Source organism: Macrobrachium rosenbergii, chromosome 42 (assembly GCF_040412425.1).
Source record: "Macrobrachium rosenbergii isolate ZJJX-2024 chromosome 42, ASM4041242v1, whole genome shotgun sequence".
Taxonomy (NCBI): domain Eukaryota; kingdom Metazoa; phylum Arthropoda; class Malacostraca; order Decapoda; family Palaemonidae; genus Macrobrachium; species Macrobrachium rosenbergii.
Window position 1 is genome coordinate 37,978,822 of NC_089782.1, and position 17,500 is coordinate 37,996,321.

General features: G+C 35.4%; 1 protein-coding gene across 1 annotated transcript in view; it reads left to right on the forward strand.

Moving 5' to 3' along the window:
* The window catches only part of LOC136828281 (relaxin receptor 2-like), a 54,324-nt gene that overhangs the window by 9,787 nt on the left and 27,037 nt on the right, over positions 1 to 17,500 (forward strand). Inside the window, exons 2-5 of the mRNA XM_067086157.1 lie at positions 13,243 to 13,352; positions 15,181 to 15,303; positions 16,507 to 16,590; positions 17,177 to 17,285. Of these exons, the coding sequence (XP_066942258.1) occupies positions 13,243 to 13,352; positions 15,181 to 15,303; positions 16,507 to 16,590; positions 17,177 to 17,285 (426 nt within the window). The remainder of the gene's footprint in view (positions 1 to 13,242; positions 13,353 to 15,180; positions 15,304 to 16,506; positions 16,591 to 17,176; positions 17,286 to 17,500) is intronic.

Here is a 17,500-nt window from a genome sequence, read left to right on the forward strand (position 1 = left end):
TCACCGTTCTTTCTCTCTCTCTCCAAAATTATCTCTATCTCTCTCCAAGCTATAACAGGAGAAAAACCCTGAATGTTAAAAAGCATTACCATGATGAATACTGTTAACATTATTAGGTATTCTCATCTCTACGATATTCATCCACGGATTATTCTAAGAAGCCGGAAGCTGAATATTAAGACAATTAGCCTCCTGAATATTTTAAATTGTACCAGCCACCCAATTTCCATATATCATCTTGCACCCTAACCTCCCAATCTCCATATGTTAATTAGATGGCTTCCTTTCCGTGGTGTTCGTAGTCTAGAATTGATTAATAGACGCCTACGAGATTAAATCTTAGAAGGATGGATTATAGATCTTGTATTACTCGTGTCTGTCTGGCATTGGAGAGAGAGAGAGAGAGAGAGAGAGAGAGAGAGAGAGAGAGAGTTCGCCATTTGTCCGAAATTATCGTGATTTTTAAGACATTATAATATCAACAAGAAGAAGAAAAATAGCAAGAAGAGAATTGAGGATAAGAGAGAGAGAGAGAGAGAGAGAGAGAGTTACACCATTTGTCCGAAATTATAGTGATTTTTAAGACATTATATCAAGAAGAGGAAGAAAAGAGAGAGAGAGAGAGAGAGAGAGAGAGAGAGATGGTTAAATCAGTTTAACAACCACTGAGCTGATTAACAGCTCTCCCAGGGCTGGCCCGAAGGATTAGACTTATTTTACGCGGCTAGGAACCGATTGGTTACGCAACGGGACCTTTCTTGTGGAATCCGAACCACATTATAGCGAGAAATGAATTTCTATCACCAGAAATAAATTCCTCTAATTCTTCATTGGCCGGTCGGAGACTCGAACGTGGGCCCAGCATAGTGCTAACTGAGAACGATATCGACCCGTCCAATGAGGAACTGAGAGAGAGAGAGAGAGAGAGAGAGAGAGAGAGAGAGAGAGAGAGAGAGAGTTACGCCATTTGTCCGAAATTATCGTGATTTTAAAGACATTATAACATCAAGAAGAAAAAGGAAGAGAGAGAGAGAGAGAGAAGAGAGAGAGAGAGAGAGAGAGAGAGAGAGAGAGAGAATTGAGTAGGGGTGCCTGAATCATCTAATTATGATTTAATCTCTTTTTGAAGGAATGTATATCGCCTTATATAACTCTGTGTCTGTCTGAAATGGAGAGAGAGAGAGAGAGAGAGAGAGAGAGAGAGAGAGAGAGAGAGAGAGAGAGAGAGAGAGAGAGAGAGATAATCGTAGTGCCTGAATCATCTAATAATTAAACCCTTTTTGTGCACAAGGTCATATATTTCCTTATATAACTCTTGTCTGTTTGGAAATGGAGAGAGAGAGAGAGAGAGAGAGAGAGAGAGAGAGAGAGAGAGAGAGAGAGAGAGAGACTGAATCATCTGATTATGATTTAAACTCTTTTGTGTGTGTGTGTGTGTGTGTGTGTGTGTGTGTGTGTGTGTGTGTTTGTGTACGTAAGGGAAAGTTGCATAGACTAGCGAATGCAAGAACCTATTCCTAATACAATAATGTTCCTATTTTCGTCTTTCCCAAAATTATTATATCTCGCCATATCAAATTCAGACTCCAACGTCAAGCCTTCGTAGATGTTATAAAATATAAATGAAATTGCATCTTTTTTTCATAATTCCCACTTCCAAATGTATGCAGTATCAAATCTTTTTGTTTCCCCTACCAGTCATTACCCGACAATTCTTTTTATTTTTTTACTCTGGACAATTACCTTCCCTTGATAATTGTTAAGAGGAGCTGAAAAGAGAATTGTAGGATAATAAATGGGAGGGGAATGAAAAATATTTATGACTGCATACATTTCGAAATGGAAATCATAACAAGACACAATTTACGAAAGGTCGTTCACCTGTAGAATGTACGGAGGCTTGACGTGGAAGAATAAATTTTGTATGGGGCGACAAAAATAATTGTGGGAGAGACGAAGGTGATGAGAGTAAGTAACGTGGTTCCTTTAAGATAAAGCTCGCTGAAGTACCTGGAAGCAGAATTACCAGATAAGGATGGAGTAGGGGAAATGAACAGTGATTTTTGCGAAGGAATGAATGTGAACTGCTGGAGACTTGAATCACTTGAATCAGTCAAAAGGTGCAAGAGTAAAGATACCATATATATACATATACAGTATATATTACATAAAACTGAAATAAAAAAAAAAAGCACTGTCTGTAACCTTGATTATTACAAACCTCGATGTATGAAGTGTTAAATTGCTCCAGACTCTTTCCAGGAAAGCAAATCGGTTTCCTGCTTGGAAGCAGAGACCGGGATTTCAATTAGCCCAGTTTCCGCATTGATAAGATAGATTTTTTTATATAAAAAATGAATAGATCATAAAAGATATGAATGGAAAAACAATGTCAACTGGAATGAAAGGGGAATTTTCATTTTGCTCAGAACTTGATGCAGAAAGATTTCCAACCAACAGACAATTGGACGATCTGTGAAATGCTATGATCTTGACGAGGTCTTAGGAATGAAAGGAGAGTGAATGAATTGGGTCCATTCATAAATATTCGCGCTGCTTATTAATGAATGGACGATAGTAAAACTTGTAGTAAACAAAAGGAATAAATTCTCGAGGCAGACCATTGTCCCGGTAGCGTAAGAGGGAAGCATTTTATAAAATGAGATAATTCTATACCATATAATTAAGGAGAACTTCCACATTACACAGAATTACGTATCGTTAGGTAGGACGAGCTCAGAGCTCCACACCAGACCTCTTGTACCCTTTAATAAAACCTTTACCACACTGAAGGGTTGCCAAGAGGTTTAAGACCAACGAAGCAACTTTAGGATTACCACAAAAAAACTTTTTGTTTATTTTTATAAATTTGTACATATGACTTCTCAGTCCAACACTTAAACCGACATAAAAAAAAAATAAATGACAACCAAGAATTCTAAAACGTTACTTATAGTTCTAAAAGGCTGTCAAAATTTAAATGTGTCAATACAAATTAAATTATTTATACCGAGCTTATTCATGCTTCATGTCATCTGAACACAAAGAAAAAAAACAACAGAATTATTTTCGGTGATAATAGAGTGCTTATCTGGTCGGCTTAATCCGATTCGCATGAGGTGGTAAATATTATACCTCAAATCGGTTCACCGCGGATAATATTTGAATGATTATATTCATTTTTATATTCAGTTTTAGAGTGAGTACCGTCCCCCCCCTACTCAAAATTGTACATAATGCTGTTCATTTAATGGCTGCGTTTCGGTGATAAAGTTGGCTGTATTTAAAACGTTAATAAAAATCATTTGATGTAAAAATGTAAAGAAAGAGAGAGAGAGAGAGAGAGATGCTGATGAATAATGTGTCATGAAAATCAAGTCATGATGGAAGATTAAATATGAGAGAAGGTAAATGATTTAACCAGTCTTTTGTGTTTTTTTTTATATTTTACTTCTTTTAATATTCTTCTTCTTCTTCTTCTTCTTCTTCTTCTTCTTCTTCTTCTTCTTCTTCTTCTTCTTAGTTTTTAGTTTTCTGTAAAAATAAAACTATTGATCCGGTTTTGTCTGTCCGTCCGCACTTTATTCTGTCCGCAATTTATTCTGTCCGCACTTTTTTCTGTCCGCACTTTTTCTGTCCGCCCTCACATCTTAAAAACTTCTGAGGCTAGAGGGCTGCAAATTGGTATCTTGATCATCCACCCAGCATTCATCAAACAAACCAAATTGCAGCCCCTAACCTCAGTAGTTTTTTTTTTTTATTTTACTCAAGGTTAAAGTTAGCTATAATCGTGCGTCTGGCAGCGATATAGGACAGGCCACCACCGGGCCGTGGTTAAAGTTTCATGGGCCGCGGCTCATACAGCACTATACCGAGACCACCGACAGATAGATCTATTTTCGGTGGCCTTGATTATACGCTGTACAGAAAACTCGATCGCGCCGAAGAAACTTGAGCGCATTTTTTTACTTGTTAATCTCAAGATCTCTGTTCCATTTTCTTATCGACTATTCCCTTGCCTTTATTTATCTTTATTTATCTTCCCTTTAATCATCCATTTTAATTTATTAGTTTTACATATCGTTTTAATCCCATGTTCTCGTTAGTTGGGAAAGTGCCTTCAGTGCACTTCTCTTGGCGCACTGTAGGCATTACTAGAGGGTGTTTGCTACGTCCTTTCGGCCCGTAGCTGCTTACGCCTTTTGGGATTTTACTTTACCTCCAATCATGTTCATTCCCTCAATCTTGCTGTCCAACCTCTCTAACTATCACTTTTTAATGCAAATGTGGGGTTTTCTCCCAGTTCTAACTTTGGGTCCATGAACTTCATGTCGGCTTTCCGGATTTTTTTTCTGGATTTCTTTATCTTGCTGTCCATCCACTCCAACTCACTCTTTTCACAGTCTTCAGCGGGCTTGACAGCCTCAGTTTCATAAACCATCCCAATAACTCGATGTTACGTATCTCACTTTACAATTATGTCGCTGGATGAAACCTTTCCACATGTAACAAGCACACCAAAAACATTGACTTGAAATTCAAACTTTCAAAGAATGCTTGTTGGTTTCAACCTCCCACCGCAGACCCTACACTGCAGCAGCAACTGGTCATGATGCAGAGCCAGTCATTTCTCGTCGCCATCCTGCCTCTTGTATGAACGCTTTAGGTTTCTATCCTCTTTCGTGGAATTGTAACAAGGTCGCCTCATCACCCATCCCCGTGAAGGGATTTCTTATTTATTCTGGAGATTTTTTGCCGGAAGGAAGTTTTATTCTTATGTGTTATTAAAATAGGTTTTACTCTTATATATTACTGAAATAAGTTTTACTTTTATATGTTATTAAAATAAGTTTTACTCTTATATATTATTGAAATAAGTTTTACTCTTATATATCATTGAAATAAGTTTTACTCTTATATATTACTGACATAAGTTTTACTCTTATATGTTATTGAAATAAGTTTTACTTTTATATATTACTGAAATAAGTTTTACTCTTATATAGAATTGACAGGTATGATTAAGAGCGACGTAAATATGATCATAATTCAAATTTTCTTCCGAGAGTGAGCGGACATGAACGTTCAATTCATGTGTGAATATTTTGTCTTGTTCTGACTTTTTTAGTTTTCTGTAAAAAAAAACTATTGTGCAGGCTTTGTCTGTCAGTCCGCAATTTATTCTATCCGCACTTTTTCTGTCCGCCCTCAGATCTTAAAAACTACTGAGGCTAGAGGGCTGCAAATTGCCATGTTGATCATCCACCCTCCAATCATCAAACATACCAAATTGCAGCCCTCTAGCCTCAGTAGTTTTTTTTTTTTATTTTACTTAAGGTTAAAGTTAGTCATAATCGTGATTCTGGCAACGATATAGGATATGCCACCACCGGTCCGTGGATAAGGTTTCATGGGCCGCGGCTCAGACACTATTCTACCATGACCAACAAAAGATAGATCTATTTTCGGTGGCCTTGATTATACGCTGTAGATGCCTTACAGAAAGCTCGATTGCGCAGAAGAAACGTCAGCGCATTCTTTACTTGTTCAGTATTTCGTCCGCTTGTCAAATCAGAATTTCTCCAAGGACTTTTCAGAATCAATGTGTCATATTAATTTTCACGTGACGCAGTAAATGGTGACATTTTCGAGATTTTTTTTATTACATTTTCATCATCTTTGGCGTCTCATATCTTCGTAAACTCCGCTGGGAGAAATATTAATATTTACATATACGAAAAAGAAAGTTATTAAAGAAACTAATAAACAGATAAGTACAATATGCCTCTGAAAAATAAAAAGTAATGAATATATTAAGAAATTTTTTGTGTTTATTGATTATGCATGATGCTGAGTAGAGATCTAAGAAAAGAAAAAAAGAAGAAAAGTCGAGAAACAAAAAAAAAAATATGACATCTTAAGGAGAAAGCCACACACTTGAAAATAGGAAGGTATGACATGAAAATGAATGGATTACGAAGAACGCAAAAGCAGATTCGAAGCAAAGACGTAAAGCAACGTAAAGAAGGAGATAAAGAAGAAAATAAATAGAGAACTGTAAAAAAAAAAAAAGATCTGCTTATAAAAAAAAGTGGTCAGCTGGAAGGGAAAAAAACAGCGATAAATGAAAACATGTAATTAAGGCGCCGAAGTTTCTTCGGCCCAATCGAGTTTTCTGTACAGCCGCTACAGCGTATAATCAAGGCCACCGTAAACAGATGTATCTTTCGGTGGTCTCGGTACAATGCTGTATGAGCCGCGGCCCATGAAACTTGAACCATGGCCCGGTTGTGGCCCATCCTATATTATTGCAAGACCCACAATTAGGGCTAACTTTAACCGTAAATAAAATCAAAACTACTGAGGCTAGAGGGCAGCAATTTGCTATGCTTGATGATTGGAGCGTGGATGATCAACATACCAATTTGCAGCCCTCTAGCCTCGGTAGTTTTTAAGATCTGAGGGCGGACAGAAAAAGTACGGACGGACGGACAAAGCCAGCGCAATAGTTTTCTTTTACAGAAAACTAAAAAAAAAAAAAAAAAGATACGAGAATGAAAACCGACAAGATTTACAGTCGATCTGTCATCCAACCTTTCAAATGTCGCGTGTTTGACAACTCTTCGCCTTTTATTCAAAAGTTTAGCATTTTGGAAAAGTCAGCAAATTGAAATACTGAGAACCGGATTTGCATCGGTGACAATAATTTCCAGGTTTCCAGGAGACCTTGAGCTGAAGAGATTATCCCCCAGTGGTTTAATGTCGCGAGTTCATCTCAGTTTCAGCTTTTCACGTTTTATTATTATTATTATTATTATTATTATTATTATTATTATTATTATTATTATTATTATTATTATTATTATTATTATTATTATTATTAGCTGCTATGTTGGAAGTAGTGCATAATGTCGGTCTTCTCGACATGGTCAAAGATTCGCTGAACGTAGGTAAACTGAAAATTACACACACACACACACACACACACACACACACACTCTCTCTCTCTCTCTCTCTCTCTCTCTCTCTCTCTCTCTCTCTCTCTCTCTCTCTCTCTATATATATATCTATATATATATATATATATATATATATATATATATATATATATATATATATATATATATATATATATATATAAAATCATGAATCTTTAACCTTCGACTATTATCTGTTGATAATATCAAATCTATATATAAATGACCAGTGCAGTCAGTAAGCAAGACTGAAATTCCAGACAGATAATTTCCAAGCAGTAAGAAAGCATGAAAGAATTAAGAGTTGGAGAGATAAGAAAACGGTGAAAAAGGCTTAAATTAAATGGATCACACTTTCTGGGGAGGTTTGGCCATGTGGAGAGAATAGGGAGAAGACAGTCCTTGGAAATATGTGGATAAATGATAATGAGAGAGTTTTGGCTGAAGGGAGTGAATGAGGTGCGGAAATGGAATGGTTGGGTGGGGTGGGGGCTGGGGGGGGGATGAGGTTAAGACGCTGTTTCAGTCAGCAGCTGAACAGCAGAGTTGGAACCGTGCTGCGTGTGATGGTGGCTTCTTTATTCATGTACAGAGCAGCTGGACTCTGGAGGCTCTGTGGGTCGCAGGCCAGTGAAGGCTCTAGTCAGTTATTAATTGGTTACCGCTCTATATCACTCTATATCCACGCTTCATTTCCATAAAACAGAGCAGGTGAGATGATGGTCCCTCCACTTCACATATCTTCCAGAAACTTTTAAATACACTTCAAATTTTGCTTTACCTATTCTGTCGCTAATTTCATCCAACCGTCATCCGTTACATTTGCTCCAAGAAACTTATTCAACTTTATTCATTCCACTTCCATCATCCATCCTTATTATATTTATTACTTTAATTTTCCTGGCTTGCATTTCCCATCGTGACCTTATTCTTGCTTGCAAATGTTGGCATCTTCCTTTGACATAGTTTTTTCAGACCCTTTCGCTATTTTCTGTAATTTTGCTTCGCTATTTTGAAGTCAATATTGTATCATTTATATCACACATTTCATACCGTATCCTGCAGATTTACACCTCTGCTGTCTTCTACGTTTCGTATCTCTCTCTCTCTCTCTCTCTCTCTCTCTCTCTCTCTCTCTCTCTCTCTCTCTCCTTAGAAACATCAGAAGCGCCTCTTTCCTCAAAAGCATCAAATATTTCCCGTCTTCTACCCAGCTGGAAGTATTGCGCCATTGCTGAATTGCGTATTTCTTGCGACGGCGTCTGGTTTTAATGCTGTTTCACCCGTATTTTCATTTCCCTTCCTCTTCTCTTCAAAGGACAGTGAATGAGAGTGAAATGACAGAAATGACTCTCTCTCTCTCTCTCTCTCTCTCTCTCTCTCTCTCTCCTTCGGCTGAATGACAGTGGAAACCAATTACGTCATTCAGAGATCTGAAACACGTCGGGTTTCTTGATTCCATACTTTGATCTTGAAGCTGATTCGGTACAATGCCGGAGCTTCCGAATGGAATTCAGCCATCTCTCTCTCTCTCTCTCTCTCTCTCTCTCTCTCTCTCTCTCTCTATAAATATGATAATTCAGAGGTTCGTTGTTGGGACAACCGTGGCTGATTGATTGAGTCGGCTTTGAAGATGGGTGGGCGGAGATTAGAATCTCGAAGTCATATTCTATGGAAATCCTTTTTTTTTTTGCTTTTTTTTCAGTTTTCTGGAAAAGAAAGCTATTGAGATGGCTTTGTCTGTCCGTCCGCATTTTATTCTGTCCGCACTTTTTCTGTCCGCCCTCAGATCTTGAAAACTACCAAGGCTAGAGGCCGGGAAAATTCCGTTCAAACCCGACAAAAAATTTCCCGAGGGGGAAAAAGGAAATGAATTCTAATGGCCGCACAATCGAAATTTTTTTTTTTCCCAAATATCAGATGCCTGAAATTTCCTGTTAACGATCCATCTAAGGAGATAAAAATGAAGTCAGGAGTGAATATCTTTATCCACAAGTCACGGAATTTGAAACAAGTACAACATGCGCCGAAGTTTCTTCGGCGCATTCGAGTTTTTTGTACAGCCGCTACAGCGTATAATTAAGGCCACCGACAATAGATCTATCATTCGGTGGCCTCGGTGTAATGCTGTATGAGCCGCGGCCCATGAAACTTTAACCACGGCCCGATGGTGGCCTGTCCTGTAGCGTTGCCAGAAGCACGATCATGGCTAACTTTAACCGTAAATCAAATAAAATCTACTGAGGCCAGAGGGCACCAAATTGCAGCCCTCTAGCCTCAGTAGGTTTTATTTTATTGAAGGTTAAAGTTAGCCATGATCGTGCTTCTGGCAACGCTATAGGACAGACCACCATCGGGCATTGTCGGAAAATTTCATGGGCCGCGGCTCATACATCATTATACCGAGGCCACCGAAAGATAGATCTATTTTCGGTGGCCTTGATTATACGCTGTAGCGACTGTACAGAAAACTCGATTGCGCTGAAGAAACTTCGGCGCATTTTTCACTTGTTTCAAATTGCGTGACGATTTGCGGATGAAGATATTCACTCCTGAATTCATTTTTATCTCCTCAAAAGGATCGTTAACAGGAAATTTTGGGCATCTGATATTTGGGAAAAAAATATTTCGATGATGTGGTCATTAGAATTCATTTCCTTTTTTCCCCCCACGGGAAATTTTTCGCCGGGTCTGCAACGGAAATTTTCCGGCTCCGTCAAAGACGAACAGTTCTTTTGTACTTGTTAATTTCTCCTGGTCGTGTTTATTTTCCCCTCGTTGTGCGTTTGTGTTAGTCGCAATTAAAGCAGTGTTTGTTTCATCATGATTGATGTTTTTTTTTTTTTAATCTTTATTGTTGTTTCATTGTCTCCAAAAGAAATGCCATTTTAATATTTTTCCACCTAATGCTTCCGCGATGTGCCTACACAGCGGTTCCTGGTCTTTGAACTACACTGTACTCCCTCGGCAATATTGTTGCTCGTTTTGCAATTTTATTCTGTGTTTTGCGTTTTGTTCACAAGTGCTTTTGATTGCATTCAGGTGGCCTTGTGTTTTGTTTGCAAGGCACCCCTGTTTTATATGTTGCTTTTGTTTAATTATTCTGAATTCATTTAATTTGTTCTCTTTTTTTGGTTTATTTTGCATCAATAATTCATAGGCACTTTGGTTACCGTTGTTTCTACGCATTTCTTATTTTTATGCTATTTTGAATAATGGGGTTTTATTTAACGTTTTTCAAATGTAAACTTTTTCCCCCGCGTGCGATACTATTTTAATTAACTGTGTTCAATACTGTTTTTTAGTCAAGTATTTTAATTAACCATTGTTTTTACTCATTTCTTAATTGTTGACGTCATTTGAATATTGGAGTATTTTTTATTTATTTCAAATGTAAACTTTTTCCCCGTCCTGCAATAATTTTTAATTAACTAAGATTGGACGTGTTTTATTATTTATATATTCCGTATGAACAGGTTTTTTTTTTATGTTCCCCATTGCTGTCTTATTCATGACTTTGCCTTTGTATCGAATTCTGACGTACAAGTTTCATTCACGTCAAAATACTTCTTTTTAGTGTGACCACTCTCTCCCATTTCCACTTCGTTTTTCACGCTAATTGTAGCTCCCTCTTTCATTAGCATCAAAAGTTGGGTCTACATCATTCATTAATTGGTTCTTCTGTGTTCGTTTACAACCATGAAAAAAAAATATAACATTTGAACTCGACGGGTCTGTTAATCTTTGTTAAAAAAAATAAAACAATAAAATAATTTTTTTTTTTTGGGGGGGGTAAAAATGTCTTGATGAACCATGGTTGAACGTGGGATAAAGAATGGATAACCTTTCACAGAATTCACGTTTACGAGGGATAAAGATTGGATGGACTATTATGGAGTACACGTTTACGAAGAATAAAGCTTTAATAATCTTTTACAGAATACACGTTTATGCGAGGGATAAAGACTGAATAGCCTCCGAGTATTTTTGTGTGGCTGGAAAATGTGTAATTAGGTATTAGAACCGTATTGAATGCGTTGGCAGGGTTTGAAAGGAGATACCTTGATTGCTCTACATACATACATACATACATACATACATACATACATACATACACATCAGTCCCCTGAAGATGGCTTAGCAATAAAGCCGACACCGGTCAGGATTTACAGCCATTTTTCATTTCCTCCCTGTAGTGTTTGATATATAAAAATCACTTATCAAGCGTGATTATCGTTATACATATGTACATCCATACCATACATACATACATACGTGAAAGTTAAATCAATTATCAAGTGTGATTATCGTCATACATACACATAAATACATACATGAAAGTTAAGAAATATATTGGTCACCCTTTACCTACTGAAATGCCCAAGAAAGGTAATATTATTTTTAAGATAATATTATTTTTATAAAGTCATTGTGTCACCTTTTCCCCATGAAAGATAATATTATTTTGTCTAATGTTCTTTATCACCTATTGTTAGTTCGTAAGCTTATTTTTGAGGTGAAACTCGGTAAGCGTTAGGTGTTTACTATAATACCTCTTTACAGTTTTTGTCAACCATCTGGAAAATAAGGATATTTCTCAATCTCACCTTGAATACTCTTTCGTTTTATCTGCTACAATCCGTTCTCTGTAATAGGATGTTACAAAGTATTTCGGACATAATTAATATCTCGTGTGACACAGGGAGTGGCACTTTTTAATAAATTCAGACTTATGAACCTTTGAAGGGGCGAATAGAATGATTAACTGCCTGATATAAATTACGAATTTAAGTCAGCCATTTTTTAGTGACTTTGGTCTATTATTCATATTTTGCTCATTGTTTATAATTGTCTGCCAGACACATTGGTGGTAACATTCGCAAAATGAAAGAAAAAGTATTCCTGTCTATTTCATTTTCCACTGATGACGTCAGTAGGTCGTAGAAATAAAATAAACACAATTCAATTCAATGAGCCACAAATTATGTATACACAATTTCATAAGAATGAAAATATTATAAACTCTTAACTTAGGCATAAAAGATGGGATGATATGTACTGATATTTAAAATTACAAGAAATGCCTTGTGCCAAAAATTATGTATACACACATACACAAAAATGTAAAATTATTATACATCAAAGGGAAACTTTAACTTAGGCATTAAAGATGAGATGAATATTGACATTTAAATTATAAGGAAAGTGAAATTTTCCTCTTTTTAATATTTTCCTTTTTACTTTAATTTCAGTATGGGAAAAGTAACATTTTTCTTCTTTAATTTCAGTGTGGGAAAACTAACATTTTCCTTTTCCTTTAAATTCAGTGTGGGAAAACTAACATTTTCCTTTTTTCCTTTAATTTCAGTGTGGGAAAAAATTTACCTTTTCCTTTAATTTCAGTGTGGGAAAACTAACACTTCCCTTTTCCTTTAATTTCATTGTGGGAAAACTAACATTTTCCTTTTTCCTTTAATTTCAGTGAGGGAAAACTAACACTTCCCTTTTCCTGTAAGTTCAGTGTGGGAAAACTAACATTCTCCTTTTTCCTTTAATTTCAGTGTGGGAAAACTAACATTTTCCTTTTCCTTTAAATTCAGTGTGGGAAAACTAACATTTTCCTTTTTTCCTTTAATTTCAGTGTGGGAAAAAAATTTACCTTTTCCTTTAATTTCAGTGTGGGAAAACTAACACTTCCTTTTTCCTTTAATTTCATTGTGGGAAAACTAACATTTTCCTTTTTCCTTTAATTTCAGTGAGGAAAACTAACATTTTCATTTTCCTGTAAGTTCAGTGTGGGAAAACTAACATTCTCCTTTTTCCTTTAATTTCAGTGTGGGAAAACTAACATTTTCCTTTTCCTTTAAATTCAGTGTGGGAAAACTAACATTTCCCTTTTCCTGTAAGTTCAGTGTGGGAAAACTAACATTCTCCTTTTTCCTTTAATTTCAGTGTGGGAAAACTAACATTTTCCTTTTCCTTTAAATTCAGTGTGGGAAAAATAACATTTCCCTTTTCCTTTAATTTCAGTATGAAAAAAAAAATTGACCTTTTCCTTTAAAATTCAGTGTGGGAAAACTAACATTTTCCTTTTCCTTTAAATTCAGTGTGGGAAAACTAACATTTTCCTTTTCCTTTAAATTCAGTGTGGGAAAACTAACATTTCCCTTTTCCTTTAATTTCAGTGTGAAAAAAAAAAACATTTACCTTTTCATTTAACTTCAGTGTGGGAAAACTAACATTTTCCTTTTTCCTTTAATTTCAGAATGATCATTACGGAATACAGGATGGGAAACCGCACCACCAACAATTACGGAAATTATCTCTTCGTAATTACAGTCTGGGCACTGGTACTACAGAACAATGCCGCCGACGGTACGTATTCAATTTGAACACAACTTGCTCTCTTCCTTCTTCATCTTCTTTCGAAAGGTCCTTAAATTCTCTCAGAATTCTTCTACGAAAGTTATAATTTCACATCGAAATCGTAATAAGTACTTTTGTTATTTATTATGATTGCAATGTCCTATCAAAATCCTAATAAAGTACTTTTATTATTTGTAATGATTACAGTTTTACATCAAAGCCGCCATAAGGACTTTTATCTTCTATAGCAATTGCAATCAAAATCGCAATAAGCACTTTTATTTTTATGTGTACTAATTGCAATTTCATATCGGAAGTCGTAACGCCGCCCCCCCCAAAAAAAAAAACTTTAGGCAGGTGGAGCAAATCTGACGTTTAATCTCCTACACGAGGGATTTAAAAAAAAAAAGGGGTGGGGAGTTTCGGGTGGGGGCGCGCTCGGTTTGGACCGGTGGGGGAGGGAGGGGTAAGGACGAGGAGGGGCAATATGGCCCCCGGTCTTTGAATTGGAATGCCGTCAAAACTAACATCCCCCAGAGAGAGAGAGAGAGAGAGAGAGAGAGAGAGAGAGAGAGGAAAAATAAGACTGAGTTTAAATCTTGACCTTGTTTGACCTTCCAGTCAGGGAAACCCCAAAAGGGCAATACGAATAACGTTCGTTTATTTGTATGGCGAATATGGCGTTATAATGACGCGTACGCAAGATGCGTAATCATTACGATTTTCAAGGCAATTTCATTTAGCTTTTGAGTATGTGTGTCAGCAGACGCTCTGAATATAGGTAAATTTAGGTAAATGCTAAGCAGAGAGAGAGAGAGAGAGAGAGTTCATTTACATATGAAGAGTATATATATGCGCTTATATAAATATATGTATATTATTATATTATATATATATATATATATATATATATATATATATATATATATATATATATATATATATATATATATATATATATATATATATATATATATATATTCTCTCTCTTACCTATCCTCATAAATAATTCGAAAAAAATTCAGTCTCTGTTTATCGTACATTTATTTGCTACGCGCCTGGCATCCAGGATAATTTCCTATATGAATTTTAAACACTACATTTCCCATTCAAAAATGCAACGGAACGACAACAGAATGCTAACAAATAATTTCTGCTATTTTCCGTTGCAGTAGATTTATCATGAAATTCCCCGAAACAATTTTGTAAGGTCATTGGAAAATTTTAACGTGTATTTTATTCAGTCATTATTCTATTTGCTTGATTGCGTCCGTCATTGAGCTTTCTCAAGAAGCCGAGTAAAAAATTACGCGTTTTTTTTTTAATTGTTGGATCCTGTTCAAGCCTTTTTTTATTATTCTTATTGTGGCGTTAAAGGAACTTATTATATATATATATATATATATATATATATATATATATATATATATATATATATATATATATATATATATATATATATATATATATATATATATATATATATATATATATATATATATATATATATATATATATATACTTACTTTATGCTTAAATCCTCTTCCCATTCTTCTTCCGTATTTCTTTTTATATGCGTGTATTTATGTGTGTGAATGCGTGTGTGTGTGTGTATGTGTGTGTATGTGTGTACCTCGTAAGATTTAATTTTTTTATATTTATATGAACACAAACAAAATCCAGTTTTGTTTACATTAAGTGCATTATTGTCCTTTGTACAAATTGCTATTCTTATATAAAATATTCTTCGCGCTCTGTGAACATTGCAATCTCTGATTCTGATTTAAAACTCAATGAAAATAATAATAATAATAAAAAAAAACTCTATCCATTTCAGCAGCCGACACTGTCTGCGACCCGGGTTGGTTTCCGTGCGAGTCCGGAGAGAGATGCGTCAAGAGGCAGTTTATCTGTGATGGCGTCCCCGATTGCTCGGACCTGAGTGACGAGTGGAATTGCAGTGAGTTGTTTGTCGTTGTTGTTTTTCAATCTAGTTGTTCGTTTGTTTCTTTACTTTCTTGTTCATTTGTTGTTTTACATGTTCAGTTGTTTCTTTATTTTATTGTCTGTTTCTTTACTCTGTTTATTCATTTGTTTCTCTACCTGTTCATGTGTTTCTTTACTCTACTTATTCATTTGTTTCTTTACTTATTCATGTGTTTCTTTACTCGACTTATTCATGTGTTTCTTTACTTATTCATATCTCTCTTTCTTTACTCTACTTATTCATTTGTTTCTCTACCTATTCATGTGTTTCTTTACTCTACTCATTCATTTGTTTCTTTACTTATTCATGTGTTTCTTCACTCTCCTTATTCATTTGATTCTTCACTCTCCTTATTCACGTGTCTCTTCCCTCTACGTCTTCATTCGTTTCTTCACTCTACTTACTCATTTGTTTCTATCCTTTAAGAATAAAGAACAAGTGTCACATATAGCAATCTCTTCGGAAACCAGTGGCAGAAAGAGACGCCATTTCTGAATGGATGACGCACGGTTCCCGAAAAAATATTTTTTTGGAGACTTGCAGAAACGAAAAGGCAGCCATGGTTGGGGGCTTTCAGGAAAACTCGTGACGCGTACCACAGAAATATAAATATCTCGGAAAACTTTGTCGTTTTGAAGTCTAAAAAGCTACAGGGAATAATGATATCAAGTTACAGTGAATTGTAATATCTTCTTTGTCAATATTCTCTCGATGGCTTGATAGGTCGTGTGTGGAGCTCGGCAGATTATTCCGCACATCTGAAATTGGAAGATTTCAACTAAACAAATAACAATGTAGTCTTTATAACAATGCTTAAGAGTCTTATATGAACTGAAGGATGCTACTGCAGGAATTTCACAATGTAAAATGGCCTAATAATGAAACTTTATAAGTTAATAGAGTGTTATTTTTAGGTGTCTTCGTGTCTGTAAAGTTGACAGTTGCTGTTTCACGCAATAAGTGATCTTTTGGCAGAAATAGAGAGCTAAGCAAAGGGTATACATGATCATTACATTTTAATGAAAAGCATGCATATGTGTACATATATATATATATATATATATATATATATATATATATATATATATATATATATATAACAACACAACATGCACGGTCTGAAACCTAAGTAGATGAGATCAGGTCTAATTGTGTGATTTAAAATTATCTTTCCAGCTGACCATCATATCGACAACTTCGTGGACATGCTCTACAGAAAACGACCGGATGAGGACAGTGAAAAGCGCCAAGGACAGTGTGGTAAGCACGGAGAGAGAGAGAGAGAGAGAGAGAGAGAGAGAGAGAGAGAGAGAGAGAGAGAGAGAGACGAGGACTGCATATTTACCTCTTGACGCTTTGTAATATATGTATGTGTATGTATGTATGTATGTATATATATATATATATATATATATATATATATATATATATATATATATATATATATATATATATATATACATATATATATATATATATATATTTTAATTGTCGATCCTATTGATGATAACTATAAATAACCGGTAAAACATGAAACAGAGGATTAAATTTATAATGTATGATGTTTTCGCCAAATTTAACTTCTTAAAACGAACTTTAGACAAATAATAATTACACAGTCTCCGTGTCATAAACAGATACAAAAAGTAACTAAAACAAAAAAGTTGAATTAATATCAATATTAATTATTCCGTCTATATCATAAACAGATATAAAATTTTAAAAAATCGTATTATTAACAACAAAACAAAGAATCCTCAAGATATAATCTCAGCCATAAATATTCAAATCATTCCGCGTTTCATGCAGCCGTGCCCTTAACGAACGCCCTTCGATTATCCCGCAGAGCTGAAGGACCCTCCGGAGAAATGCCGCTGCGCGGATTACAGCCTCTTCTGCGAGTCCCGAGACCTTAGGGAAATCCCCACAGGCCTCCCGCTGAAGTCCAGATACTTGTAAGTACCGTTTCTTAGTTTTTTTAATTATTTTTTTTCTTGTGATTTTTTTTTTTTTTTTTAGTTTTGAATGCAAGTTTGAGATTCTGTGTTTGTAACTTTTGTTGGTCTGTGATATATATGTATACAGTATGTATGTGTGTATGTATGTATGTATGTATGTATGTATGTATGTATGTATATATATATATATATATATATATATATATATATAT